Source organism: Arctopsyche grandis, chromosome 6, assembly GCF_051622035.1.
Source record: "Arctopsyche grandis isolate Sample6627 chromosome 6, ASM5162203v2, whole genome shotgun sequence".
Lineage (NCBI taxonomy): Eukaryota > Metazoa > Arthropoda > Insecta > Trichoptera > Hydropsychidae > Arctopsyche > Arctopsyche grandis.
In genome coordinates this window covers 15,272,658-15,297,543 of record NC_135360.1, presented here as the reverse complement: position 1 = coordinate 15,297,543, position 24,886 = coordinate 15,272,658, and the positions used below count along the sequence as shown (strand labels likewise).

At 31.1% G+C, this 24,886-nt stretch overlaps 4 protein-coding genes across 13 annotated transcripts in view; 1 reads left to right on the top strand and 3 right to left on the bottom strand.

Moving 5' to 3' along the window:
* LOC143913403 (tripartite motif-containing protein 2-like) overlaps positions 1 to 2,364 on the bottom strand; it is a 52,292-nt gene extending 49,928 nt beyond the window's left edge. Inside the window, exon 1 of one of the 2 annotated variants that reach the window (XM_077433148.1) lies at positions 2,145 to 2,364. In XM_077433148.1, the coding sequence (XP_077289274.1) occupies positions 2,145 to 2,170 (26 nt within the window). In that variant the 5' untranslated portion in view covers positions 2,171 to 2,364. The remainder of the gene's footprint in view (positions 1 to 2,144) is intronic. The other variant, XM_077433147.1, reaches the window with a different exon arrangement.
* A 9,367-nt stretch (positions 2,365 to 11,731) lies between these two features.
* On the top strand, positions 11,732 to 15,823 carry LOC143913404 (cytochrome P450 9e2-like). Of its 2 annotated transcripts, none has more exons than XM_077433149.1 (11): positions 11,732 to 11,872; positions 12,298 to 12,422; positions 13,090 to 13,358; positions 13,567 to 13,721; positions 13,812 to 13,938; positions 14,021 to 14,142; positions 14,215 to 14,396; positions 14,553 to 14,623; positions 14,706 to 14,924; positions 15,012 to 15,263; positions 15,338 to 15,822. In XM_077433149.1, exons 3-11 carry the CDS (start codon positions 13,106 to 13,108, stop codon positions 15,502 to 15,504), a joined length of 1,548 nt encoding a protein of 515 aa, XP_077289275.1. In that variant the 5' UTR covers positions 11,732 to 11,872; positions 12,298 to 12,422; positions 13,090 to 13,105; the 3' UTR covers positions 15,505 to 15,822. The 2 variants fall into 2 exon arrangements, with proteins under 2 accessions (XP_077289275.1, XP_077289276.1); XM_077433150.1 differs by having other exon boundaries at positions 11,774 to 11,872; positions 14,024 to 14,142; positions 15,338 to 15,823.
* Positions 15,010 to 17,476, bottom strand: pn (exopolyphosphatase prune). 2 transcript variants are annotated; one of them, XR_013260708.1, is made up of 8 exons: positions 17,238 to 17,476; positions 16,795 to 17,051; positions 16,437 to 16,723; positions 16,242 to 16,362; positions 16,047 to 16,176; positions 15,820 to 15,969; positions 15,382 to 15,748; positions 15,010 to 15,194 (listed from the first exon to the last, which is right to left on the bottom strand). XR_013260708.1 is itself a non-coding variant. In XM_077433159.1 (7 exons), exons 1-7 carry the CDS (start codon positions 17,271 to 17,273, stop codon positions 15,596 to 15,598), a joined length of 1,134 nt encoding a protein of 377 aa, XP_077289285.1. In that variant the 5' UTR covers positions 17,274 to 17,453; the 3' UTR covers positions 15,010 to 15,595. The 2 variants fall into 2 exon arrangements, 1 of the variants encoding a protein (XP_077289285.1); XM_077433159.1 differs by having other exon boundaries at positions 15,010 to 15,748; positions 17,238 to 17,453.
* Positions 17,477 to 18,494: 1,018 nt separating this feature from the next.
* On the bottom strand, positions 18,495 to 21,806 carry LOC143913405 (putative cytochrome P450 49a1). 7 transcript variants are annotated; one of them, XM_077433155.1, is made up of 12 exons: positions 21,655 to 21,806; positions 21,367 to 21,482; positions 21,133 to 21,289; positions 20,886 to 20,966; positions 20,656 to 20,772; positions 20,511 to 20,587; positions 20,252 to 20,426; positions 20,022 to 20,184; positions 19,781 to 19,950; positions 19,331 to 19,409; positions 19,061 to 19,261; positions 18,500 to 18,976 (listed from the first exon to the last, which is right to left on the bottom strand). In XM_077433155.1, the coding sequence occupies exons 3-12, from the start codon at positions 21,273 to 21,275 to the stop codon at positions 18,866 to 18,868; spliced, it is 1,317 nt and encodes a 438-aa protein (XP_077289281.1). In that variant the 5' UTR covers positions 21,276 to 21,289; positions 21,367 to 21,482; positions 21,655 to 21,806; the 3' UTR covers positions 18,500 to 18,865. The 7 variants fall into 7 exon arrangements, with proteins under 7 accessions (XP_077289279.1, XP_077289277.1, XP_077289281.1 ...); XM_077433154.1 differs by having other exon boundaries at positions 21,371 to 21,482; positions 21,655 to 21,789; XM_077433157.1 differs by having other exon boundaries at positions 21,133 to 21,259; positions 21,371 to 21,482; positions 21,655 to 21,757.
* Positions 21,807 to 24,886: the final 3,080 nt, after the last annotated feature.

The following is a 24,886-nucleotide window of genomic DNA, read 5'->3' as shown; positions in this document are numbered from 1 at the left end:
GATCCGGAGGAGACGACCACGAAGACGACAAAGGAAAACTGAAAGTTCAATTCCAGACTCCAGACCGGTGGCAGGTAAGTGTGGGTAGACAATGGTATAGTATAGCGAGTCCTGCCACCAGAGACTGCAGAGGTCGCAGACCCCAAACCGTCTGGCGAGACGACTTGGCCAAGTTATGGTCCTTTTGCCGCACGTTCACGAATCCTTACGATTTTCTGTTACGCGTCACCAGTCGCGATCTGAATGAGCGATTACACGAGAAAATATATAATATCATAATATTAAGGATTTCACATCGTTCTATGTTCCATTTACTACTATTTAAAAATTCCTGATAATATTTAGAAATAGCTGAAGTCTGCATACATATATAGATATGTATGTATGTATGTATAATATGTACACATGTCTCCCTCGTTTACACAATAAATCAGGCTGTCAATATTTAACGTTACAGTCAATATTTAATATGTAAGTTTGTTTGAAGAAGAGAAAAGTTCTAATAGTACAAAATCATATATCAGGTATAATAAATTGTACATAATAAAAAAAAAAAAAATATATATATATATATATATATATATAAAATATATATATATATATATATATATATATATATATATATATATTTTTTTTTTTTTTATTATAACCATTTATTGTAGGTATGTTATCTTCTTATAGACTATAAAGTCGATATCGGCTGAACCAATTTTATATATTTTTTCAGTGTTGATATAAATTTTTCTGGAAAGGCTTTTAAACTGCATTTAAAGATGAGAACATTGAAAAGCTGACGACTAAACACGAAATACATACGTTATCTCTTTCACATAGACGTGCATAAAAAAGGAATAGCATGCAAGTACGTGCTGTTATACGTTTATGCCAGTTGTTCTTTTTTAGTAATATTTTTATTAAACAAAGAAAATTGTTCTTAAATTAATAAATTTCGGAATTGATCAATAAATTCAAAACTAAAATAGTAATTCCGAAATAATCTAGGCAAAACCGAATCTATTTCATGGTTATTCGTACATATAAAGGAAAAAAATAAGCGATTCTTAGGGCGAAAACACACTGAATAGCACGTGGTACGTGATTTTTTTTAGATACTTTTAAACATGCGAAAAAAACGCGACACCCTTAGCCCATATACTTGGTACAAAGTCCTAAAAATCACCCCCCTGGAATTTTTTCGCCCATATTTTATTCTTTCTTGAGAGTGATCGATAACGGTGAATCGCACATTTGAAGAAATTTATAAGAAACTTGTCGGTTGCACATGGATATGCATACAAGTGCGACCTACCAAACATATGCATTCTGCACGTGCAACTACACCCGAATTCGGTTTGGGGAACACCAACTGTTTACAAGCCAGGGACGTGACGTCCCATACCACTCAGTGTGTTTTCACCCTTAATGATCAGTGAAGTTGTTCTGATCAATATGAATCGCGTATTTTATGCATGTAACTAAATTAGACATTCTTGACATATAGAAAACGAGATTTAAAATTCGTCTACCACAAAGAAAAAATACATACGTTTTAATTTAAAACTATGTTTTACAAATGTACATAATATATGTATAATATGTTTCGAGTCAAATAATGCGATATAGATTTAAAACATAAAAAAATTACGAAAAAATTAAAATGAAAGATTCATTTGTTTATTTTAAATATGTACCTACCTACAAAAAACAAATGAAACGTTTTTTTTTTTTATCAAAACCATAAAAAAGTACAAATGAGATTACAATTAAAAGTTGAATCAGTGGAATTTTTCGGCGAAAAAAATATTTCAGCCGAAAATTTATCTACAATTAATGAAAATTAATTGATTATTTAATTAAGGATACATTTGAATGAAACCTTTGACATATTTTATCAAAAGGGAGCAATTGATAAAAAGAAACCTTAAATTGTCACCCTGAAGGGTCTCGGTCAGGGAAACATGTACATATACAAATATATGTTTGTGTATAAAAAATGCATGCAACAGCCCAAGATAGGCATTGTAAATACACAAATAAATATTAGCCACATCAGGTGTGAAAAATATGTACAAGACGAAAAGGCTGGTATCGCAAGGGCGCATCCCCCTTAGGTTATGGTCAGAAATGAGAATGTTTGCACTCACTGTATGGCCCTACGAAGGTTCTCCATGTCGCAGTCGACTGAGATCAGCAGCGATGCGAGGGCGTAGCCCGACGGGGGCACGTCATCACGGGGGCGCCGATGGAGCCGCCTGTCGCAGCCAAAACAATACGTCACTAGGCAATTGTCATCGCACACGCGACGCAACAAAACAAACGAGCCGACTAGCAGCTGACGACTGCCGACCAGCCAACGAACGAACTCAGACTGCTACTCCCCCCCTCACCCCCTCCCTTCGCTCCCCGTCCCCTCTCTTTCTTGTCCGAAAGAGATGAACAACCTTTTGTCGTGGGACGTGACAGCTCGTTTTGTGGCCATCTCCGCGACCAACAAACACCTGATCGGTGACCACTACGAGTACGAAAACGAATACGAAGCGCCCGCCCCGCGTCCTCATCAAGTCATTACGCGAAGCCGAACGAAACAACCGAGCCGACCGCGAAAAAATAATGCAGGTCGTGATTCCGGATGCTGCCTCCATCATTACATACTTAAAAATAAAATGATCAATTTCATGAGGAAAAGAGTGCAAAAATGGGGATTAAAGTTTGACTTGATTCGCATTGGTGGCAGTTTATTGACATTCGATTTAATAATTTTTTTATGCAGTAGAGCGTTTATGAACACATGTATCGGTGGCCCTTGCGGCATAAACTCTGAGAAACAAGAAGACTCGAAAAATGAACTCGTACCAGGAGAACATCCCAGGCTGGAAGGTAATGCGGGACAAGTACGCGTGTATGCGTGAGATTTACTCATACATGCGTCTACCCCCACTTCTAATCTTAGAGCTCGTACACACTCAGTCATTTTATCATTTTTCGAGTAATCATCAACTCAAAGTTTGTGCCGTAAGGTGAACCCCATATATATGTATCTAAATAATATACAAGTACATACATATATAAATAAATCAGTTCGATATGCGAGTAATCTACTCGCATTTATTGATAAATCAATCACATGTGGGTTCATTTTTTTTAATTGACTGATATTAACGCTGCAATGATAGCGACGAGTGAATGTAACTTAATTACATTTACTTAAAATTGTACTTCGTAGATCTCTACTTGAGTCCTAGTCTGCCTTTCTACTTGCATCGTATAGTTTATGTTATTTTATTTAAGTTAGGCTTTACATGTCACGAATGAATTGATTGTCAATATCTAAATTTACCTAATCGGTAAATCGTAAAGGGCAAAATTGACTTCGTGTACATAAATAATTATCGTGGTGGATAATTATTTATGTACATATGTATGTATGTACTTGCTTCAGTAAGCTTTTTAACAAAGTGATATGAATTTGAATCAATAATGTATACGTATTAAATGCAAGAACTATAACGTCAATAGAACAATTCGCATAATCTTCGTCGTCAGTTGTCAATCGTCAAATAATTTTTCCTGATCTAAATTTGGGTAATCTGATGTAAAACTGGGCGTGACCGATATTAACTATACGGAGATACGTATTTGACTTGTAAAATATTATGTAAACTCTAATATGTGTAATATAAAATATTTATTACTTGTTGTAAAACAGCATCAAGAACAATTAGTAAAAAGTAAAAATGCCAATTTGTCTAGAGACGTCACTGGTTCTCTGAATTCGGACTGTGCAAGTATTCATTAAATGCTGTTCACGTTCTAAAAATGTCGTAAAACGTTATTGTATTGCAGTTGCAAAAAAATCAATAGTTTTACAATCAATGTTTTCATATTATAACTCCATGGTCGAAATATAATATAAATTTTAATACGAAAATTCGACAAAGGATCGTGCACCTAGCAATATTATATAACTGATTCTTGATTTTTTATTTTTGGCTAATAGTGTAATCAAAAATTAAAAATATACAACATAACCAAAGTCATAATGATGCCCTGAAGTAAATCTGTTATGTCACTTTGGCAAAATTGTAAAAAATAAATATTGATTATATACTTAATACAATCTCATATGGTCGATTAAAATATAGCTGCATATTCTGATCACCACTGATTATACGTATTTTTTCAATATTATATATATCGTAAAGATTTGTGTATATGTCTTTATTCAAACACTGGCCGAGAAGTATTTGATAGGAGTTCGTTGAAAATAAAATAATGTTTTTGCTGTGTTGCTATGCAGAAGCTCAAATTCGTGTTTCACATCGCGCGAAATGTATGCTTGTATGTATGTATATACAAGTATGTACATATGTCTGTATTTATATAGTATTTATGTACATAATATATTTATAACATATCGACCAAATGATCTTAATCGTAAGAGTGATGAGTGCAAGTTAAATTGAATCGCAAATGTAAATTTGCCACACAGCTGGATTCGAGCAAAAAGCATAGATCAAACTCATAAAATATTCATTTTTTTAATATACATAGGTACAATAATTAAGGGTTTAAGATAATGTACAAGTACTCCACGTACATGTTTAATCTACATACATACATATTTATTATTGGAGAATACTGCAAAAAGATGCTATACAAATTCTAGTAGGGAATAAATATTTAAATTTTACATAAAAATAAAATTACATATGTATATATGTACATACATGTTACCATCAAGCAAAACATCAGATATAACCGTAATAAATAGTTTTTATTAATCAATATCGTAATTTTTAAAATAGTTGTCTTACTATCTAATTTCAACACAAAAAGCAATGAAAATATGACTGCACAAAGGTACTCATTAAAAATGTTCAAGTGAGTGCGATTAGAATCGTGTATGTAATAATTTTTAAAATGCAATTCCAATGGGTACCTTGTACAAATTGTGTATCAACTTGAAGAATAAACTCAACGACGTGGTGATAAAACGGTGATTTTCGGGTTACGCCTCGTTTTCAGTAAATTACTGATATCTTCTCAACTAAAATTTAGTTTAGTCACGCATCCCCTGTCAATACATAAGAAAATACATGCGTTCAGATGTATTTCAACATAATTTATTTAATTTCAAAAACCTTTGAGGAGAGATTGTAATTATTTTTTTAAATATTGATACACAAATAAAGCGTATGAAATTGTATACAATTATAAACAAATTAACAATACACATTTTTCAAAAATGGTACGAATTCAGGAATCATATTTAAATGCATACGCTATTCGCTTTATTTCGTAACAATTTAACAATACATCTACATATTTTCATATAATATTTTACTAGTGGTTTAATATAATACATCATCGCTGAAACAGTAATAAAATTTTAGAAAATTTAAAAGAAAATGCGAGACGAGTTGACATGTAAAAGTCATATGTAAATTTAAAAAAAAGCATTAAAGTTAAAAAATAAATATGTATATATTCAACTAAATTTAATTATACAAAAAATTTTGAGTAAATATATATTATAATATTTGTGCGTTATAAATTATTGTATTAAAATACGCGTGTCGCATTTTGAACACAGTTGAGTACACATATATGTATGTACATATGCATATATAAAGCATCGTCTTTAATACTTACAAAATAGACCAGCAACTCATCGAGATTCGAGGGGATGCTCCCCTGGGCTTACCAATTAGTTAATGAACAATTTATTTAACTTTTACAGCACATTGATGGTAAAACGCACTAATTTATATTGTTTATATGTTTTTATTTTCAAATAAAAATCCATTTATATTATATATGTATGTAGGTAGAAAATAATGAAAGCACTGCTAAGCAAGAAAAGAAGAGGTGCTTAGCATCAAATACGTGACTATCTTTACTTTCGCATCCTTTGAGCGGACTTTGGAAAGTGCAAGTACCACCCTAAATAAAATTGGGGTCACCGGGTTAACCCTTCCCTCTGACTGGATGGCACTTATAATGACAAGTTTATAGCAACATTTAATAACAAAATTTTAAAGCAAAGCAATATGTAAATAAAATTTATTACGAACAATTTTAGTTTTTTTTAATGTATGTATTTATTAAATCAATAATTAAATTATTTACACAAATTTTAAAATAAAATATAGATCATAGTTAATATTTTTCAATAATAATACTAAAATATTGTGGATGAATAGCAAAAATATTAACCAGCAACAAAAGAAAATTAAAAAAATCTTTTCTATGTATTCGTATATTTTTCATTGTTGTATTATCTGCCTGCGTGATATTATTTATATTTAGTTTTGCGTCTATATTATAATGCACACGTATACTAATTACGTCATACGTCTACTGCGACATTATGCGCGTATCGGCGTATCAATCGAAAGTAAGGTTTTAAAAATAGTGAGGGGTGGCACGTTTTAATTCACTCGTTAGCCTTTAGAAAACCGCAACCGATTGCGCTTTGGCGCGAAAATTACCATCAATGACATTTGAATTGTCAAATGCGATCGAGGGAGAATGTTGACAGCGAAACAACGCGCGCGCGGCTCCGACCCGAACTGCGCAGCCCCCGCTTGGAAACTGGGGCGGTGACGGGGGGCGGAGGCCGGGGCTGGGGGGGCTCATGGGGGCCGGGGTTGGGGCTGGGGCTGAGGCTAGGGATGGGGAGCCCAGCTACGAGTTCATCGATCCACCATGACTCACGATTGTATAAACGCAGCATAATCAATGGAAGGAAAAATGTTCATCAGAAATTCGCAATTTCACCCCCCCCCCCCTTCCCTGGTCTGGAAATTATTGCTCGCAAAGCGGAAAATTTGTCTTCGTGTAAGAAAATCGATAGAGTCCAGACATTTGTCCCCATGTGCGAAATATAATATAAATGGCTGCGTAAGGATATGCATGTATGTAATTTTAGATCGATTGCTGAACCTTGAAATTTCAAGGTACTTAGCCCCAATTTATTTAAATTGTTTTTTGACGGAAAAATTTTAATAAACATATTTTTTAATTATTTATTTTTGGCTTCGAACTATGCCTGAAGAATATATTAGCAACGACGACACAAAGTTTCGTGCCTATAATCGCTATAAATCCCATAGATTTTTTTTGCATTACAGCCTATATATTTATACTATATATTTCCCAAGTAGTCTTCTTAAATAGATAAATAGCACCTAACAATAGTAATTAGTTTAACTGGTAACATATGTATAATCTCGGTCTCCGTGACGAGCCAAAATGTTAAATCACAGAAAACACAAATATCGGAAGGCAAAAATCAAAAATCGAAAGATCTTAAGTCGAAAGATCAAAAAAAAGGGTGCATGGTAAACGGTACATACTCACTTAATTTGCGCGAGTAGGATACAACAGGAACAAGAGGAACAGGCTTTTCCTCCCGTATTAATGTGCGCGCGCAGAATACGGGAGGAAAAGCCTGTTCCTCTTGTTCCTGCTGTATCCTACTCGCGCAAATTAAGTGAGTATGTACCGTTTACCATGCACCCTTTTTTTTGATCTTTCGACTTAAGATCTTTCGATTTTCGATCTTTGCCTTCCGATATTTGTGTTTTCTGTAATTTAACATTCTGGCTCGTCACCTAGACCCGTATAATCTATCAGTTTCAATACAAATGAAAATATAAATATAGTGAACGGATTATTTATTATTCTCAACGTTTTCTATCGGTTGTTACACAGATTACCTAAACACAATCTGCTATAGATCGTCGACTTAAGAGATTCTTTACTTAATATAAGATATGTATTATGAGGGTCTACCTCACGGGACCGAAAGTGAAAAGGTCGAAAAAGCAAATATCGGAAGGCAAAGATCGAAAATCGAAAGATCATAAGTCGAAAGATCAAAAAAAAGGGTGCATGGTAAACAGTACTATGTATATACAATATATATCAGTGGCATGCGGTGAAATTATCTCTCTTTTGATCATACAGCCTTGTTTAATGTGCGCGTGCAGGATACGGGAGGAAAAGTATGTTCCTCTTGTTCCTGTTGTATCCTGCTCGCGCAAATTAAGTGAGGATTTACGACGGGGGGAGAGAGAGTTTTACCGCTCGCCACTGATATTTTACGCCACATACATGTTTTCCATATGTATGCATGATAAACGAATATTTTCGACTTTTTCACGGTCACCAGTACTATGAGCATTGATAAGAATTGTAAATAGGTTTTTTAGTGCTTTTTCCTATTATGCTGTATATTAAAATTAAAATAATATAATCCTATAATTACTAACAAAAAATAAAATAGAAAATGATCAGTACATCAGTAGCTATTAAAATAGATATATGTAAGATGTATTGTGAACATTATTTAGTAATAATAAAAATCATTTAAAATTAAAATAGATTGTTAGATTATTTTTTATCACTTTTTTTTTGTTTTTGGTGGGATCCTCGTGTGAGCAATACTCGTATGAACAGCACTACTTATTTTATATAGCACACTTTACAAGGGTAACAAAGATGACGTGTCGCTGTGTATTGACACGTGCCATCGATATTTATTATTAAAGCTTTGTAATCTTTTGATCTTTGAGTAGCTATGTAAGAAGCAATAATAGTGTGGTTGCTTTGTTTACAGCATTACATGTTTTGCTATATCAGTCATCTGATATTTTTCATAATTACAAAATATGTGGTAACATGATATTTTAATACGTATTTATGTCTTATATCCTCACCTACATAAAAACTCCATTATCCATTGCTAATAATAATACCTCTCTCATTTCTATGGGAGACTTTTATATATAGGGGGAAAGTTTTAGCATGGAAAGTCAATCCTTCTGATAATGAAGTTAATACTTCTTCTACATTATCGATTTATCAGGTGATGTATCAGTATCCTGATGATTTAAATACGCATACGTAATACTATAAAGTAAATATATATATATATATATATATATATATATATATATATATATATATATATATATATATATATATATATATATATATATATATATAATATATACATATGTATATATTATATATATATATTTACTATTATGTATGCAGAGCCGTAGCAATATTTTTTGCGTCTGATCTTGACTGCTAGTCGATCTGAAATATGTAGTTTTTAATAATTTGAAAAAAATGAAAAAATTGGCGAATTTGCATCCGGCATCCGGCGCCCTTGGCAACCACCCCGTTGCCAATGCGTTAATACGACACTGTATACACATATGTACATACATATGAATAAAATAAAACGTATAGGCATAGTGGTGATTTAAAGTACATAGTCATATGCGATGGAATCTACAAATATTTATTTGATAATTCGCAAAATCCTTTTAAAAGTTTGCATGTCTGATTATATAATTCAACGATGCGCGAGACATGAAGGAAATCCGAGTTAATCTCGTTAAAATTATTATTGAGTTCAACGACATTTTCGCGTTTACTACATATTTGTTGGAGTGGAAAATACCTATGAAACGATAAAAGACCAAGTCAGTTTAAAATTTATTTACATTTATTAATAATATCGTACATTTTTTAAAATCTCATTTACTACAAATTGTTTTTAAAATATTATGTAATTTATCACATACATACTATCGTATTCAATTACGAATACAAAGGCACTGTGGAGCGTTACACATTTATTCAACGTTTTACTATCGACCCTTCTCATGGACATTGCTTGCAAAAAAGTGTTCATTATCTAACTTAACAGCGCATGCGCCTCATAACAATACAACTTATTAAAAATAAACGTCACACATATTTTAAATATGCTGTATTTATACATATAATTCGTATATGTATCAATAGCCAAATGGTTTTTTTCACGGCTTTATAGTTATGCTGTGTGTGAAAGTCACTGTATCTCAAGTACCACATTTGGGCTAGAGATATTCATGAAATGAAGTACATACAAGGTTTTCCAAAAATTTATTTATGATTTCTCTACATATAATGATAGACTTAATATATTTATTTATTTATTTTAATATATATGTATATATTATGGTCCAATTTACCCTAATTTCTGTTTACCGGTAATCCGATTTTTTTTTTGACAATTACTGGTTTACCAGTAAATTACCGGATTTTTCAATCTCAAAAATAAACAAATCTCAAAACTCAATAATAAATCAGTAAATATATTATATACTAATACATATTGCCCAAAAAAAGGTTGAGTGGTAATTCATTATTTATAAATTAATATTAGGCTAAAATGTATACGTCGCTTAAGAAAATAACAGCGAAGTAAATTGAGTATTCACACTGTCGTTCAATAGTTGTAATCTAATTTTTCTGATTTTTTCATTTCATCAAAAAAAGTTGTGGTCGCATAAAGGGAATTAAATGACGGAATTTTGTACACATGACCAACGACATAATTTCGGCTTTTTCTTGGGAGGCAAAAATTGGTCAAATTGAATTCCTTTTCAAAAAAAAAAAATTTTTTTAATCAAAATAAATATGGAAAATATACTTTGCATACACCTTATTGAGCTATAAAATATGAAAAAAAGCTGTTTTTTGAAAAAAAATATGAAAGAAATTGGAAAAACAAAAATACAAAAAAAATAAAAATCAATTATTTTGGACATACTGAGGTTATTTATATAAAATATGGAGTGGTTATAAAGATATAATAAAAATAATCAACTTTATTTTTGAAAAAATTTCAAATTGTAACATTAAAATTCATATTTCGTATTATGTAAAAAGCTAAAACGACGCCGCAGGCAAAAATTTCTTTCCAAAAATCTTCGCATCGTCAACGAAAATCGTCAATCAAACTGTATCACTATAAAATATTTTTTTTACTTTATCTATTTACGTCAGCGGCTCCTAGCCGTTTTTGACTCGCGTACCACTTGTACCACCATATAAAGATTTTATATTTATATACTATTTCGTAATACTTCTATGACTGATATATAGTTTTAATAAAATCACAAGTTTACGAAGTACATATAATATATATTTTTTTCTTAATTAAATCTCCCAACAAAATAAATTTTATGAAATTTAATGAATTCATCGATGCGTTGACTATGATAATGTTTATTAATTATGTAAAAAATATTTCTATCTATGATTGTAAATCATTAATTCCTGCATGTCCACCATTAATGATTTTTTTCGCGTACACAGGTTGGGAACCGCTGATCTACGTAGTAACAGTAGATGAATTTTTGTGATCTTGCGAAAATTTGAACTCGAGATTTTAAGTCATCCACACTATTTTTTTCGACCTTTAAATAGGTGTGGGTGTATTTACATTAAGTTGCTAATATTCAAATACAAGAGAACCGAAAACCAAAAACCGTAACGGAACCGATATATATTTTTTTACCGAACTGGAACGAAAAAAATAGCGGTTCGGGTCCCTGATTAGAATAATATAATATACTATGATAATTACTAACAAAAATAAAATAAAATTGTAAAATAGAAAATGATCAGTCGATCAGTACCTATTAAAATACATAGATATAAGATGCATTGTGAATATAATTTAGTAATAATAAAAAGCATTTAACCACTTCTTTAAAACCAAAATCAAAATATTGAATTGATGATTTGTGTATGAAACTAGTTACAGTAAATAGCGTCCTCTATGTTCGAAATTACGAACTACAAAAGTTTGTTCGCTGTTTGTATAATATTTGTCTTGTTGGGCTACAGGTGTCATGAACGATGAAAATCATCTGGTCAATTTGGTCATTCATGCTTTTATTTGGTGACTTTTGCGCATGCGTCTATTTTTTAGTGTCAAAATAGAAGGTAAACAACTTACAGCTTTCGAGTGCAGTGCTATTGTAATACGCATCAAAGTGCATCAAATTGATCTATGAACGAGGTAAATTCATATTCAGATATGCTTTTGTCAATGCATGCACTTCTTAAGCTTTTACTCACTGAAATTCCATACAAGTTCAATTTTGTCAGTAATTATTTAATCCAAAATACGCAGGCAAATATTCCTTTTTATTTTTGTGCATGATATCACCTTGGGAGATGTTGTCATAGTAATGATTTTGATACACTATTATTTGCATCATTAGAACATCAATTTAAATGAATAGGGAAAAAACCTTGAATTATTCACGACCACACAAATTTTAAAGTGATTTTCCAAGTGTATTGTGAATTATTATTTAGTATCGCAAAAAATAAATAATCAAGGGAATTTATAGTATACAAATGAGTAATGCAGTAGATGTATCTATACTTTTTTTTAAATTATTGTCTGTATGCATAATGTAATAACACTGGCCATTCCAGTAATCACTGGCCATACAGCAGATTGAGGAGTACTGGTTTCACAAGTGTAATCGACCGGACGAATGACAATTTTGATGCTCAGAAGAAGTCCATTATTACGTTGTTCAACAGTGTTCAACAATTAGGTACTTTTTGCTTGTAATATTTTACTATATCTATATTTTTAAGTTTATCTGGCAAAGTGGTAACATTCAACTCTTTGTATTTAATATTCCTTACACAATATATTACACATTTGAGTGTGTGTTATCGAAAAATGTGAAATCTCATTTAATAATAATGTTGAAAGAGTGCATTTTCAGTGAACATTACAAGAGATGACGTCTCTTTCGATTTTGTTAATATATAAACATGAAAGTATTGCAACACGTAGAAAGCGAGTTTTGTAATTAATTTTAATTTATCTTGATGTCATCATTATTTTTTACCGAGTCATCCTCACGTTTAGTTTGAAGTATTGTTTAATTTGTAGGACTAGAATACTTTTGGTAACCTATAGAAGTCGTACAATAATATAATCTAGATATTCATTACATGACGACAGTAATTTCTTTGTTAAATTTGAAAAATTATGTATGCCTTTAAATATTGTTCGCTTTTTATTGAATACTAGAATTTAATTAAATTTTTTGATAAGAATCTCAAACAAATGCGCGATAAGAATATTTATTCAGTGTGTAATATGTTATATGTAAGCCCCATTTATTCAATATACGTTTATTGTTTACCTTCTCGTTTACGTATGTATGTATGTACATATAAAAAAAATATCAATATTTTTTTACATTTCAGGTTCAATTGAGCTATCATGGATTATTTGAGTATTGACTTTTTCTATCAGTTGCTGAGAAACAATTTAGGATTAGTTTTTTTCCTTATTGTATTGGTTCTATTATATCATTATTATACGGCCACGCACAATTACTTTCGAGAAAAAGGAATACCGTTTAAAAAGCCCAAAATAATCGTTGGAAATATAGCAGAAAGAATATTTTTGAAAATATCATTTCATGAATTCAACATAGCAATTTATAAGTATTTCGATGGATTGCCTTATGGAGGTATGTATAATATATCATTTCAACAATTTTACTAGATACTTTTTTTACATACATACATACATATATTACTATAATATTTTGCCCAGAAAGTCTTTCTTCTTTTATTTTACATCTTCTTAGATGCGTTCATGTATTTTAATTTTTGTTTATGCATTTATTTAGTACTATTTTATTACATTTTAACAATAATACAAACACATATTCATAGGGTATTTTGAGGGGCGAAGACCTTTACTATTGATACGATGTCCAGAGTTGTTGAAAACAATAATGATAAAAGATTTCGACCATTTTGTTGATAGAAATACGATAATGAATTCTCGAGCTCCAGATTCAATTAAAAAAATGTTAATAAACCTAAAGGTACTGAATATTAATTTTAATGTTATGGAGACAAGATAATATTTAAGTAGTACGTACATATTAATAAATATATCATATATTGTTTAAAAGGGGAAAGAATGGAAAGGTGTACGTGCGATTTTGACACCAGCTTTCAGCTCTAGTAAACTTCGTGGTATGGAAAATTTGGTGCAGCAATGTGGACGTCAAATGGTAGAATTTTTAAAAAATAGAACAGGTGAGATAACAACAAAAAATATTCATGTCATTGAAATACATACACTCCACTACTAATTTTTTTTCAATTAATAAATCTTTAGAAGGAGACAACGATTTAGAAATGAAGGAATTTATAGGTCGTTTTACTCTCGAGGTGATTGGAAGTTGTGCATTCGGTTTGGATTGTGCATCGTTGAAAGATCCAAATGCTCAATTTGTAAAGGTAAGCATTTCATTAATTCACATTATCAATTGTACAATAGAAATTAGTTCTTATGATTTTGTCGAATTTTAGGATGCAGCAAAATTTACAGATATATCTATATTCAATCGAGCAATATTCTTTTTTATCTTAACATTCTGTCCTCATGCTCTGAGATTTTTAAGATTTAATTTTTTTAACACAGAAGCCCTTCAAAGCCTTTCCGATGTAGTTATGGGCAAAAAGCAAAAAAGGGAAGATAAAACAGAAAATAGGTACAGTATTATACATACATATTTATAAAAGCTAAGATAGTTAAAATGATGTATTTCATATTATGCAGAATTATTTTGAAACATATAAACACAATTAATTTTAATTATAAATAAATAAGCATACAAATGTTTATTTAATTATTTTTATTTTTATAGACGAAATGACTTTCTGCAGCTGATGATGGATGCTGCCCAAAAAGAAGTTGATGATAATTCCAGTGAAAAAAGTAAAAAAAAAAAATATATTTTTTATTAATCATATGACAATGTAACATTTGTTTAATAATATTTGTCATTATTATTTGGTAGTAATAAGTGAAGGAGTTATTCAAGCTCAAGCTATATTGTTCTTATTTGCTGGATTTGAAACGACCAGTACTTTATTAAGTTTTGCTTGTGCTGTATTATGTGAATATCCTGATATTCAAGATCGTCTAAGAAATGAAATAAACGAAGTTGCAAAGAAAAATAAAGACTGCACATATGATTGTCTTAGAGAGTTACATTTCATGGAGAAGGTCTTTTTAGGTACTATATAATAAATACTTGTACTTTTTGGTAGTTAATAATATTTTGTACATTTCAATTAATTGTTTACAATTATTTTTATTACAGAAACTTTAAGAATGTATCCACCGGTATCAAGGGTAGACAGGGTCTGCACAAAACCTTATACTTTACCAGGGACAAATGTGAATCTTGACACTGGAGATGTTGTTGCCATATCAATTTCAGGTATAATGATGGACCCTGAACATTATCCAGATCCACATGTATTTGACCCGGAAAGATTTTCGCCTGAAGAAAAAGCAAAGAGGGCGCCACATTTATTTTTGCCATTTGGTGGTGGACCCAGAAATTGTATAGGTAAGTTCAAATAGCAGAACTTAAGTTTTATTATAACAATTAAATATAAAATTTAAATTTTATTTATTCATTAGGTTTGCGGTTTGCAATGATGTCTGCAAAGTTCGCAATGTTTTACCTGCTAAGAGATTTCAAACTAAGTTCTTGTGCAAAAACACAATATCCAATTGAGTATGAAAGAAAAGCGATGCTTCTTAAATCAAAACACGGAGCATGGATGAAAGTAGAGGCAATTTCGTAGACGAAATTTCAAGAGAAACTAAAAATAAGGGTTTTATTTTGGAGATGAATTAATATATGTATGTAATGGGTACAGGGACGTGTTGATAAATTTATAGATCCAAAGCCTTCAATAATGGTATTATTTGTTTTCTGGATGCTTTGGTATTAGATTGCCAAAAATATCTACATTTTCCAGAATGAGATTTTTTTTCAGCCAAACCTAAGTTAGGACTTGTAGATTTACAAAAGCCATCCACAATAGCCTGAAATGAAATAAATAATTTTATTTTACAGTTGAAGTATTATGTAGATGAAATATAATTATAATTCATACTTTTATTGTTTCTTTTGTCCCGCAGACAGCCATGTCTCTGTTTACAACATCGTCTTGTACTTTTAAACCCATCAGTACAATGGCAGAACAATTATTATCCGTAGAAAATGTTTCCAAAGCATTCATACTATCCTTCATTTGTAAATACTCCTAAAATCAAAAAAAGTATTAAAAAAATAAATTTCAATCCATTTGGAACCAATAATGAAATGTAAAAACAATGCTACCTCCACCAGCATAGGTAAACCCGGAATAGATATTTTATTCATGATTTTCAAATCACGTTTGAGTAAATGATGAACATTCAAATTCGAATAATCAGTTCTCGCTCTAAGAAGATCTTCAAAAAGCTGCTTTCTTAAACATCAAACAGATTAAAATCAATTCCGACAAACATAATTAAAAGTTAAAGTGATGATTACTTATGTCGATCACAATTTTCTATGCTTAAAATTTTTTCAAGAAGTTCAGCCATTTCAAAATCCAATGGCCGTGCTTTATCTGCACTTACCAGAAAGTTGACAGTATCAAGAACTATTGTACCTGAAATTTTGAAAATAAAATCAATAATGATATACACATATGTGTAATTACATTATAAAGGAAAAAAAATTCACCATATAACAAATACGTTGAATCCCTATTTTGGTTTAAGAATTCAATATTCGCTTTGTTTTTAACAATTTCTGAACAGATTACTGAAGCACACGATCCAACTTCAACAATGTTTGATTCAACTATGTCCACGTCGTATTTCCAAGCTATAACATCTTTTGGTCGATGGTCAAATATATTTTTAACATAAGCAAATAAATTAGCATCTCTTGTACTAAGAATGTGATGGTCAACCAATATTAATTGACCATGATATTTGGACAATAATAACTCCACATCGACTTGGTCTCTATTGTGAAAATAAGAATAAAATTAGATTATATAAAATTTTCTATTAACATTTTTAATCAGACAAATTACCTGCAAATAATATTATCTATTGAAATAGAATTTTTATTCAGAAAGTACATAACTTCCGTTTTTATTGGTAAGTCTTCTTTGTCAACATTAAGAATTGGTACGAATATTGTATCAGAAAAGTGTCTGTTAACTTCTGAAGAATTTGCATAGGTCCAATGTAAAAAAAAAGCATATACCAAAGATGATACTGCTGAATCTAGGTCACAAGATTCATTGCCCATAACAATGACTAAATTTTTTAGTTCTTTCTGATCATTCTGAAAATAAATAACAATTTCCAATCAACCGATTGCCAATGTTCATTTTGATTCAATATAGTTATTTTATTGTGTTGTCAGTGAAGTAATATTTTGGAACCCAGGAAATTCTAATGGAAATTTCGGTAAACACAAGCTTTCTATAAGCTTCACTCTGTTATTATAAAGTGAAATTGCCTCAATTACCAATATATGTCTACTATTTTTTAAGTAGGTATCCATTTCGTGTGATAAATGTTAAGAAATCGGGACACTTAGAGTTCGTCCTCTCGATGATGGTCTCCAATATCCTATTTCAATGTTATTATTATAAACAATTTGATAACTCAGAATACACCAGTGCACCGGCGTGTTATAACAGCGAGTATATTATGTAGGTTAAGTCACTAACAGCTGATATATGGCCTAAACGTAATCTTTAATGTGACCATTCTAAAATTAAAATTGAAATAGACAAAGCACAAAAGTCGTTGGCCATTCGGTCTTTGTTGTCCACTTGGATTAAATGATATATTAAATTGTATAGCTATCAGTTGGCATGAATTTAATTGTGAACAAAAGTTTCATCGAGGGTACAAAAGGGTGAACGGATTATTTCACACATTGTGATAGCGCATACGACAATCGTTGCAATGAAAATCGCGAATACGGAATATCTAAAAATTGAATTCTCGATGAAATAAATTTTTGGGAGCCAGACGTTGCGTGATCGAGATTTTAATGACGTGCTCGAGATCGTTCGACTGAACCGTACAAAATATACCTAGATATTTATTAATTGGCAGTATCGTAAACACAGCTGAGAGGGTAGGCATTGGGGCTTAAATCCATCGTAAAGATTATAATTTTTATTAACTAGGTAGGTACCCATGTAAATAGTTTTTAAATTAAAAAAATATATGCTGTTGTGGCGGCTCTACGATATGGTCGAGCTTTGGTCACCATCCTGCGAATCGGGACCAAGTCGGCCTTGCTGGTTTGTTACTACTTTACTTCCTTCCCTTCATAATCGTGTCTTAACAATTCCGTCATTTCACTACACACGCCTTCCATACTATCATAAAAAATTTACCTCGATGCTGTTTGTAAAAATTACCAAAATTTAATTTAATAAAACATAATTTTTTTTTAATTCGACCATGGTTCAAATTTAGAATATTTAAATTCTTGAATATATGTACATTGTATACTTGTTTGCACCTATGTATATATTAGTCTTTGAAAAAAAGGTTTGTTATTATATTTATTAGGTAAGGGGAATATTTTATTTTCGACATTCAAATCCCTATCCCTACTTATATTTTTAAAAAGTAGGCTCCCACCTCCCGATAAAATATAAGTCGCCTAAAAAAATCTTTGCTTAACTTGACTCTTATTTTTATATGGTGAACGACTGTTACGTTTCCGCTAAATCTTTTAGATTCATAATAATGTTGAAAGTGTGTAATAAAAGTGTTTGGAGTTTTTTATTGATTTTGATTACGTAATTTGACATAATAAATATTATACTTCATTAAATTTCAATGTAAAAGATATATTTATAATCAAGAAAAGGGAAACTCTCCAGTTATCGGCTATTTCAACTAAAATAATACAGTAAATTGATGGTAAAATAATATACATACATATATGTATATCACAATACATTAGAACATAGTGAAGAAGAGCACTATGAAGGACGTAAAAATTATACACGGATTGTAATTTTTTTAATTTTGAAATTCAAATGAGCAATAACGTTACACTAGCCAATAACTGTAGCGTTTCCACTCTTATCTAATGTGCATTATTATTATTAGATTAGTATTTTAAATTTAATGTCTTTCAGCGAACGTAAATCTCAACGGTCCATTTAATGCAAGTAGAGGCTGAGTTGAATATTTTAGTTTTTCTCCTTTGAATTCAATTTTATAGTGTTGAACCATCTGTAAATAAAATATATATTGTACACAAACAAACGGTGGCGACATTTTCTCACTACTTACAAATAAAATAAAACTTTTACTAACTTTTAAAATTGCTATTTTAATATATAAATCGGCCATGTGTTTCATCGGACACATTCTTTCACCACAACCATAAGGCACTGTGGCATAATCGTGAAAAGTTTTTGATTTAGATGCCAACCATCTTTCCGGCAGAAATTTTAAATTATTACCAAAATATTTATCGGAATTGCTAATAACATAATGTCCAAAGATTACGTGAGTCTGAAAGAATATTTCATATTTATAGTTGTTATTCAAAACCAAACGTTTTAAAAAAAAAAAAACTCTTACTCCTTTTGGAATTTGAAATCCACTGAGAACAGTATCCTTTGACAAATATCTTGAATTTGCTACAATAATCGGGTACATCCTATAATTTTATTAAATGTAATAAAATCTCACCATTAACCTGTTCTATAATATAATATTTGCTTATTTGGATTTAAAACTATTATTGTGGGTGCGCAGGTTTCCATTAATGTTATTTCTTAGGTTTGAAATCCAACTAACTAATTATTATAATATAAACCAGAAAAATTAATGTATTTATCATGGTAAACGGATTATTCCACAAAAAGCGATCTCGCGCAAGTCACTAAAATCTCGGTAAAATATTTCGCGTGTATAGCTTTCGATTGATGGAGTTTTTGGGTGCCAGATGTTCCGTGATCAAAATTTTGGTGACTTGCGCGAGATCGCTTTTTGCGGAATAACCACCGAACCGTTTATTATCTCTTCTACCTTAATGTTTCTTGAACGCAAGCTGCCAAATAAGGCATATTTTGTAGTTCTTTGGGAGAAAGTTTGGTATTTTTATTTGGTATTTGTGCTATTAATTCACGATATAGAATATCTTGTACATCCTGATGGTTCGCCAGTTGATAAAGAACGGAAGCAATACTTGTAGATACCTTAAAATTTATACATAGACAAATTGAAATTTTACACAATTTTCTAAATTATTTGTACAAAATAAATTTACCGTATTCATTGAAATCAGAGCTAGATCAAAGGCTGCGTTAGTGGCTACTCTAGAATTATCTGTATGAGTTGATAAAAGTCGTTTTAATAAAGACATCCGATTGCCGTCTTCTTTTCCGGTATCAATATTCTTCAAGAAATCGTTTGTGTGTTTTTGTATAATTCTGCAAATTGAAAATAAATATTATCACGTTTACCTACAACTGTTGTAAATCAAATGACAATTCATACCCGTAAATATCATCGAGCCCATCGGTAAAACTTTTCCATCCTGATGTATTCAACGTTGTTCTAATAGGTGTTAAAAAATCTAGTACTGCAGTTATTTCCAAAATGTGTAGATGAGCGTTGTGCATCTTTTGAATTTCAGTCGATGTAGTATTTCCAAGTATAACACAAGAAAAAACTGCACAATAAAATCATAATATTTTTTAATGGAAACAACAAAGGAAAATATATATTTTTTATGTTAAACTAAAATAATACATACGCTCTAATGCCAACAACTGTAATTCTTTAATGAAATTATCAGATACTTCATCACTACGGTCCTTCAGCCGTTTAATCCTGAAATTCAAAATATTTATAGTAATACCTAACAAGAATAATATATAAGAATATTTCAAAATACTTACTTATTTGTAAAAATAGTGACTGTTTCTTCAATTTCTGAAATATATGCTTCTGCAATATTAGTTGTTGAAATTATATTTCCAATTTTCGCATTGAATTTTTTCCAATCTTCAACGTCTCTATAAAAGAAAGTATATTTTTGCCTTTAAAACTGTAGCTCAATATACTTACCTATACATTTTTAATCGATTATTATTATTATATTATATTATAAGTACATAAAACCACATACACATCGAGTAGACCACTATGCTGTCCAAAGAAATTTTTCCTCAAATTGTATTTATAATGGTGTATTGATTTTAAATAAGGCCTGAAATTTGTATTTTAAATTATACAATTATTAAAATGCACTATATTCGCATATACATATGTATGTATCCATAATTTGGACTATATATGTATAAAGTACGTTGCAAAAGGAAATGGTGCAAAATGAAATAGAAATAAATTGTGTTTTAGAGAATTTATTTTAATACCTGTCAACTTCATTTTTAGATACTTTTTCGACATCATTTGGATTAAATAAGAAGAGCACATCGCGGTCATCTATGAATTTTGGATATTTGGCACAGTCGCCATATTCATGATAGATGTTTTCCATGGCTTTATCCATGTGCATGGTATCGAAACTTCCTAATTGTAAATACGTTTTAAATAATCTTTGATAATAAATAAAAAAAATAATTTGATTGAGTTGAGTATGTATGTACTTGCCAATGACGGGAATACTTCTCCATTTATTTCCTAGAATTGGTAAAGGCTTCACTCCAGGAACCTCAGTATAAGGACGTGCATTATTCCACTCAATTTGATCACAAAATGTTCGCTTAATAAAATCGATATTATGAGAAAATTTTCGAATTCTTCTCCACGGATTATACATTTTTAAAATGTTACGTGATGATTTTGAAAATCAGTGAAACAATTTAGTCTACGAATGGAGCTAAGCTTATTTTTTTAAAATATATATTAAAATCTCTCATGGACAATATATGTACCTTTCACTAAATCAACTCGCGATCAACTAAAAGAATTCGACGATGTTTTTGGAGTACGTGTTAGTGAAGATGTGAGCGGCGATGGAGAACGAAATCCCGTTACGTAGTTTTATAAACTCGTTTACCTATGTTATTGAACGTACATATTATACATAGCTTTGCTACGTCATTGTACAATATTAAAGCAAATTTTTTTATATACTCGCAGTGGCGGATTATCGAACAGCAAAATTGGTGCATATCTGTGGCCTCTAAATTTAAGGGGTCTCCAAATCGTTCTGAGAAAAATTATAATTCGGAAATTCCTATGCATTTTTCCATAACATATTTGAGTTTACGACTACTTGTTTTATGTAACGTACAAAGGTTTGCGATAATTGCTATCACCATCGTCGATTGTTTGGCATTTCTAGATAAATTTCAATGCTACATACAAAAGAATTCGCTAACTAATTACATTAAAAATGGCAGAATTTCGGAACAACTTGAAGAACAGTCTTCTGAAAGAACCGAAGAGCAGCTCCCTGAAAGGAACGAAGACCAAACTCTTGAAAGGACCGAAAAGCAGCCCTGTAGAAGAATTAAAGAGCAGCTCCCTGAAAGGAATGAAAATCAACCTTTTGAAAGTGCCGAAAAACAGCCCTATAGAAGAACTGATGAGCAGCTCTCTGAAAGGAAGGAAGACCAACCACTGGAAAGGATCCAAAAACAGCCCTGTAGAAGAACTGATGAAGACCCCTTTGGAAAAATTAATGAGCAGCATCCTACAACGTCTGAAGAACAGACTCCTGAAAGGACTGAAGAACAGTTTTCTGAAAAAGAAAATGAGGAAGAAAGTAAAGGTGAAAATTATACTGTAATGACTCACAATGATTATCCTATGGATTTAGCATTGTGGCCAGAGCATATATCTGAAAAAATGATTCATATTTTTTAATAAATAAACCGTGCCATACTGGAGACGTAAAAAAAATAAAAGTAGAGTATACAGAGAGAAACCAAAACATATTATAGAAATATCTCTGAATCAAATTATAATTGTGTAAAAGCAAATGGTAATACAGAACTCCGACACAGGTTGATATTTTCAGAAAAAAGCAAATCCATTTATTGTTATGTATGTAAACTATTTTCACAAGCTAAAACTAAATTGTTAACAGGATTTAACGATTGCAAAAACATAACACGTAGTTTAAAAGAACACGAATCTTCGCCAGCTCATTTCAAATCGATGTTAACTTTCCAAAAACGGTTATCAATTAATGGGCGTATAGATTCAAACTTAGAAAAACAAATACAGTACACTCTCGATTATCCGGGCTAATGCTGGGGAGGAAGGGCACGGATAATTGAAAAACACGGATAATCCGAATCATAAAATTTTGACTTGGTATCGAATATAATATCATATTTACAATACAAATTTTTGATTCATAATTTAATACTCATTATTTATTAAGAAAAACGCTCATAATTAAGCAGATAAGTGGCCTTGTAGTGTCACTCTCATTTTCTTCCTCTTGAGAAACAAAAGAAACGATATCTACACCATCCATGCGTTTGAAACCTGGATCACTTAAATCATAATTGAGCCACTCCTCGATGTTTTCTTTATTGACGTTTTCAAAATCTGTGGCAATCCCTTATTTTTTTTTTAAATCTTGCACCTCTGAAACCCATTTCTCTTTGAACCAATCTTCAAAAATTTCCCTGTCCATTTATACCCCTTTCTGACTATCGGAAGATTTTTCATTTCAACGTCCTTAAAAGATCGAGGTTTCTTTGCTTTCCCAATCATCAAAAGTTTCATTTCATGAGTTCCTCATGCGTTTCCGCAACACATGACAGTTATACTTTCTTTGAACGATTTATGTCCAGGAACGGACTTTTCTATCATTGAAGCCAGCGTTTCTGTCAGCAAGCACTTCCAGTACAGGCCTGTTTAACGCAATAGTAAGTGTCGATAATTATAAATTATTAATTGTTTCAACGTTTCCAAATGTTGAAACAACTTTAAGAATATTTCTAACGCTTCCTATAAGCCATTCAAGTGGTGAACGTTCGTATTCAGTTTTAAAACAAGTTAAAAATAGTTTAAGGAATTTGTTAAATCAAACAAATTTAAATAATTTATCGATGATGTTTATTGAAAGTGATGTGGTGCATTTATTAGATTGTGATAACATAACAGAAAAATTTGCGGCATCAAAAGCTCGAAAAGTACCAATTTAAAATGTTTTTTTTTTCCTTTTTTTCTTGATTGTTTGTATAAATTTGTAAATAGATGTTTGTTTATATAATTGTATAGTATATAATTTTTTGATTGTATAAGTTTGTAAATAGATTTATGTTATTTAATAAACAAATTGTTTTTTTATAATGGGTCTTCCTCACGGGACCGAAAGTGAAAAGGTCGAAAAAGCAAATATCGGAAGGCGAAGATCGAAAATCGAAAGTTATCTCTTTTAGAAATTATCTCTCTTTTCGTCATACAGCCTTGTTTAATGTGCACGCGCAGGATACGGGAGGAAAAGCCTGTTCCTCTTGTTCCTGTTGTATCCTGCTCACGCAAATTATGTGAGGATGTACGACGGGGGGAGAGAGAGTTTTACCGCACGCCACTGATATATATATATATGTATACTAACCGTTTTTCATATGTACATATGCATGATAAACGAATATTTTCGACTTTTTCACGGTCACCCGGTTAGCATATATGCTTTCGAACATAGTGGTTACGGGTTCAAGTCCCGTTGGTTGCTGTTGGCTAGACCTTGGTTAGTGACTCCAAGTCAATCGTTTCCTATCAAAGTTTGCCAAATTATCCGATTTTTATTGAAACGGTTCCAACAAATTGGCAACCTTTACCCATTTCTCGCAATTTTCGAGTTTTCAGAATCTCGAATTTCGCTGATCCGTATAAAAATGCTGCAAATTTGTCCATTGATATCTTGAAAATTTCGAATTTATCAGCATCTCAAAATTTGACGATTTATATAAAAATGCTCCGAAAAAGTAAATTTATCAAAAATGTATCCATAGATATCTCTATGATGCTTAGTTAAAATTATTCTAAAAATTGTATATCGATGTTTGTAATTGGCCAGGAAAGCGCATTGGGGTTTACCCGTTAGGCCTTCCTGGTACATATATGTATGTAAAATTTAAAAAAAATCATTAAATTAGCCATATAGGATTATGTTCTTATGTTCTTTGTGGCTTCTGATGG

What these genes read in the sequence shown, in the direction of transcription:
- LOC143913404 (XM_077433149.1), top strand. Translation starts at nt 13,106, where the DNA reads ATGGATTATTTGAGTATTGACTTTTTCTATCAGTTGCTGAGAAACAAT. An exon ending in CAAATGCTCAATTTGTAAAG is followed by an intron (nt 14,143 to 14,214) that starts GTAAGCATTTCA and finishes GTCGAATTTTAG; the next exon opens with GATGCAGCAAAATTTACAGA. An exon ending in GAAGATAAAACAGAAAATAG is followed by an intron (nt 14,397 to 14,552) that starts GTACAGTATTAT and finishes TTATTTTTATAG; the next exon opens with ACGAAATGACTTTCTGCAGC.
- pn (XM_077433159.1), bottom strand. Translation starts at nt 17,273, where the DNA reads ATGGATACCTACTTAAAAAATAGTAGACATATATTG. An exon ending in ATAGATAATATTATTTGCAG is followed by an intron (nt 16,724 to 16,794) that starts GTAATTTGTCTG and finishes TTTTCACAATAG; the next exon opens with AGACCAAGTCGATGTGGAGT. An exon ending in GAAAATTGTGATCGACATAA is followed by an intron (nt 16,177 to 16,241) that starts GTAATCATCACT and finishes TTGATGTTTAAG; the next exon opens with AAAGCAGCTTTTTGAAGATC.
- LOC143913405 (XM_077433151.1), bottom strand. Translation starts at nt 21,539, where the DNA reads ATGTATAATCCGTGGAGAAGAATTCGAAAATTTTCTCATAATATCGAT. An exon ending in CATAGTGGTCTACTCGATGT is followed by an intron (nt 20,773 to 20,885) that starts GTATGTGGTTTT and finishes TTTCTTTTATAG; the next exon opens with AGACGTTGAAGATTGGAAAA. An exon ending in GATTTCAAATTCCAAAAGGA is followed by an intron (nt 19,262 to 19,330) that starts GTAAGAGTTTTT and finishes ATATTCTTTCAG; the next exon opens with ACTCACGTAATCTTTGGACA.